General features: G+C 44.5%; 1 protein-coding gene across 1 annotated transcript; it reads right to left on the minus strand.

Annotated features, from left to right (window-relative positions):
• Positions 1–790: 790 nt before the first annotated feature.
• Positions 791–3,522, minus strand: HOXC12 (homeobox C12). The gene is made up of 2 exons (XM_075334527.1): positions 2,946–3,522; positions 791–1,063 (listed from the first exon to the last, which is right to left on the minus strand). The coding sequence occupies exons 1-2, from the start codon at positions 3,520–3,522 to the stop codon at positions 825–827; spliced, it is 816 nt and encodes a 271-aa protein (XP_075190642.1). The 3' UTR covers positions 791–824.
• Between the last annotated feature and the right edge of the window lie 627 nt (positions 3,523–4,149).

Consider the following 4,149-nt stretch of genomic DNA (forward strand, 5'->3'; position numbering starts at 1 on the left):
ATATATGGATAAAAAAATGAAATGTATTTGGATGTAGTGCTGCTCTGTACCGAGCCATTATTATGTGCACATACTGTGACCTTTCCCATTAATACTGTCTGGGTATTATGCATACTATCCCCTGCCTACAGATGATGGGAGTAATAACAGACCCATCAATATTGATGTGGACAGGCTCCTTCATGTTACCCCGATATTCATTCCTAAGTGTTAGAAATAGCACCAATGTGAGGTCATCACAGATAATATTTCAACAAGGAATCTTTTCTAGATTTAGGACTGCAGTACATGCAGTTCAGCTTGGAAAATCGGTATCAATTCATTGCATTTTTTTTGTGTGAATACAAATGGTATAAAATACATTAGAGTTGTTGACATCCAAAATATTGCATGACATGACTCATTCTGAGCATATCCTCTCCCCTCCACCAGTACAGAACAGAGTTCACTTAGGGTAAGGGTGCAGCCACCTTAATAAGAGGATAACACTGACCCGTATTGTTGTCATTTCAGCTGATTCTGGAACAAGTACAAAACCAAAGATGAGGTCAGAATGGAAGGACTGGGAACTAAACCCCCCCAGACCTGAAGAGAGGAAGCTATATAGGAAGGAATGTGTGCTCCAAGCTGAGTCCATCTCTTCTCAATCACATCCACATCTTTTCAGTTTATCTCAATTTATATTTGTTTTTGGCTTCAGATTGTGCAGTCATGGAGCTGGTGATCTAAAGACATGAACCTTCGGGTCTGGTCAGTGTCTAGTTTAAGTAAAAAGAAGAATATTGTGCAGGTATAGCCCACATGGGAGCAGAGGAAGCAGAGACTTAGAAAAAGGACATCGCCTGCTCCCTCATGAGTAGTCTCTTCTTCTTCATCCTTCGGTTCTGGAACCAGATCTTGACCTGCTGATCACTGAGGCTCAGCCGATCGGACAGTTCTCTCCTCCGTTGTCTGGTGATGAATTCATTCACCATAAACTCTCCTTCCAATTCAGCTAACTGGAGCTTGGAATATGGCTTCCTCTTCTTGCGAGATCTGGTGTGCATGGGGTACCAGGGAGCCCCTGTAGACAATCAGAAGACAGGAATGATATTTACATTTTATAGGCATTCATTATTATTAATAATAATAATAATAATAATAATAATAATAATAATAATAATAATAATAATAATAATAATAATAAAATATTACATTTTGGCTCTATCGTCTTGATAGATCTTTAATTTATAGGAGACCATTGATATTTCTAGCATGTGATTTACATACCTTAAGTCATATTTCAATATTAGGTACAAAAATAATAATAATAATAAAAAAAAAAATAAATAAAAACTAAGCATGCATTGCAATGTACTTACAGCAGTCATACATACTGAAACAAGATATGAATGCAATTAAGGGGACAGTGTCATTCTATTTGTAAGTGTGTGAGAAGAGCTTGTCACTGGCTTGATGGCATTTTAATTTTATGAGATATTTACATGTTTATGGCTTGATCCCTCCTCTCCTGCTTTCTCCTTTAAAACATGCATCCCCTAATAAAGCATGACGGTATTTAGTGCTACCCCTAGTGGTGTTGGTCCAATATAAACTGTTATGTTGTACAAGTTCCCAGTTGAATGCATTCAATCTGAAATCATATATGACAATGTAACATCTATAATTGTCATTGATACAAACGTACCTCTATCATGAAGATGTACTGAGTATGTGTGGGGCAGAAACAGGCACACTCACCAGTGGGAATATGTATAGGGCAGGATCAGACACACTCTCTAGTGGATATAAAGTGGGTATATGTATAGGGCAGGATCAGGTACACTCACCAGTGAGAATATGTATAGGGTAGGATCAGGCACACTCACCAGTGGGTATGAAGTGGGTATATGTATAGGGCAGGATCAAGCACACTCACCAGTGGGAATATGTATAGGGCAGGATCAGGCACGCTCTCTAGTGGGTATAAAGTGGGTATATGTATAGGGCAGGATCAGGTACACTCACCAGTGAGACTATGTATAGGGCAGGATCAGGCACACTCTCTAGTGGGTATAAAGTGGGTATATGTATAGGGCAGGATCAGGTACACTCACCAGTAGGTATGTAGTAAGTATGCATTAGGTAGGATTAGGCAAACTCACTCGCCAGTGTGTATACACTGATTATAAGTATAGGGCAGGTTCAGGCACACTCACTTGTGAGTATGAAGTGGGTATATGTATAAAGCAGGATCAGGCACACTCACCAATGGGTATATGTATGGGACAAGGTCAGGCACACTCACCAGTGGTTATGGATAGGGCAGGATCAGGCATACTCACTTGTGAGTATGAAGTGGGTATATGTATAGGGCAGGATCAGGCACAGTCCCCAGTGGGTATGTATGGGTATATATAGGTAAGGGTCAGGCACATTCACCTGTGAGTATATGTGTAGGGTAGGGTCACACACACACACTCACCAGTGGGTATGTATAGGGCAGGATCATGCACATTCACCTGTGGGTATGTATAGGGCAGGGTCAGGCACATTCACCAGTGGGTATGTATAGGGCAGGATCATGCACATTCACCAGTGGGTATGTATAGGGCAGGGTCAGGCACATTCACCAGTGGGTATGTATAGGGCAGGGTCAGGCACATTCACCAGTGGGTATGTATAGGGCAGGATCATGCACATTCACCAGTGGGTATGTATAGGGCAGAGTCAGGCACATTCACCAGTGGGTATGTATAGGGCAGGGTCAGGCACACTCACCAGTGGGTATGTATAGGGCAGGGTCAGGCACATTCACCAGTGGGTATGTATAGGGCAGGGTCAGGCACATTCACCAGTGGGTATGTATAGGGCAGGATCATGCACACTCACCAGTGGGTATGTATAGGGCAGAGTCAGGCACACTCACCAGTGGGTATGTATAGGGCAGGGTCAGGCACACTCACCAGTGGAGGGGAGGCTGCTGTTTCCAGGGTTGGTCGCTGTAGAAGCCATTGTCACCGCTTCGCTGCTTTGATTCTTGGGAGTCTCATTGACCAGGGAAGAGCTGGAGTCGGATTCCAGGGACTGGCAGGACGGAGGGTCGTGGGGGGCGGCCTCTGCCGTGGCCCCATAGTCGTACTTATATAAGGTGCTGGCGCCCATGCCATTAGGGAGCCCTCCTCCATCCAGGGACATCAGGACATTAGTGTCCCTCAGCCGCTCCTCTCTCTTCAGGCTGGGCGCCTCGGGACATGCCTCCCGGTAGTAACACTTGGTGTCCTCCACCCTGGCCAGGTCACAGGCTCTGCTGAAGGAAGGGTTAATGGGGCTGCTGAGATAGGGCTGGGGGTAGGCATTGCAGGGCTCTGTGGATGCCCAGGGCAGGGAGCACACATTGTCCCTTCTAGGGTAAGACAAGGATGGCAGCCCAGGTAACTGCCCCCCTGAGGTCCTGAAATTGGGGAAATAGAAGGTGTCTCCTGTGTGAATATTGACCAGCGGTCCCACAAAGCCGGGATTCAGCAGATTGTGCTCTCCCATGTCCGCGGGCCTCACCAGCAGCTTCTACTTTATTGCCATCTGACATTAAACATAGTCAAACCTAGAGCCCACGCCCATTGGCTCAAAGCGGTCATGTGGGCAGCAGCCTGAGACGCCTGGAGAAGCCCCGCCCCTTTCTTGGCTGCTGAGCACAAAACACAACGGTGTGAAGTTCACCAGTAAGTGGCCATCAGACGTCTCCGAGCACAGCCCCGACCTGCAGGGACCGGAGAGTGCACCGGGACCGGCCCAGCCCATAGAGGGGGGCATCATCAGCCTCTGTCTGCAGAGCCACAACGATGGTGTCATGCCCTCTACCTGCCGGTCTATTCCATCTATCTATTATCTATCTATCTATCTATCTATCTATTATCTATCTATCTACCTATGTATCTATCTATCTATCTATTATCTATCTATCTATCTATCTATCTATCTATCTATCTATTATCTATCTATCTATCTATCTATCTATCTATCTATCTATCTATCTATCTACCTATGTATCTATCTATCTATCTATCTATCTACCTATGTATCTATCTATCTATCTATCTATTATCTATCTATCTATATATCTATTATGTATGTATGTATGTATGTATGTATCTATCTATCCATTATCTA

This window comes from Anomaloglossus baeobatrachus, chromosome 2 (genome assembly GCF_048569485.1).
Source record: "Anomaloglossus baeobatrachus isolate aAnoBae1 chromosome 2, aAnoBae1.hap1, whole genome shotgun sequence".
Taxonomy (NCBI): domain Eukaryota; kingdom Metazoa; phylum Chordata; class Amphibia; order Anura; family Aromobatidae; genus Anomaloglossus; species Anomaloglossus baeobatrachus.

Bases quoted from the DNA above. Each gene is read 5' to 3' on its own strand.
- HOXC12 (XM_075334527.1), bottom strand. From the start codon at position 3,522: ATGGGAGAGCACAATCTGCTGAATCCCGGCTTTGTGGGACCGCTGGTC. The intron at 1,064-2,945 runs GTGAGTGTGCCT...GATTGTCTACAG, and splicing joins CAGCAGCCTCCCCTCCACTG to GGGCTCCCTGGTACCCCATG.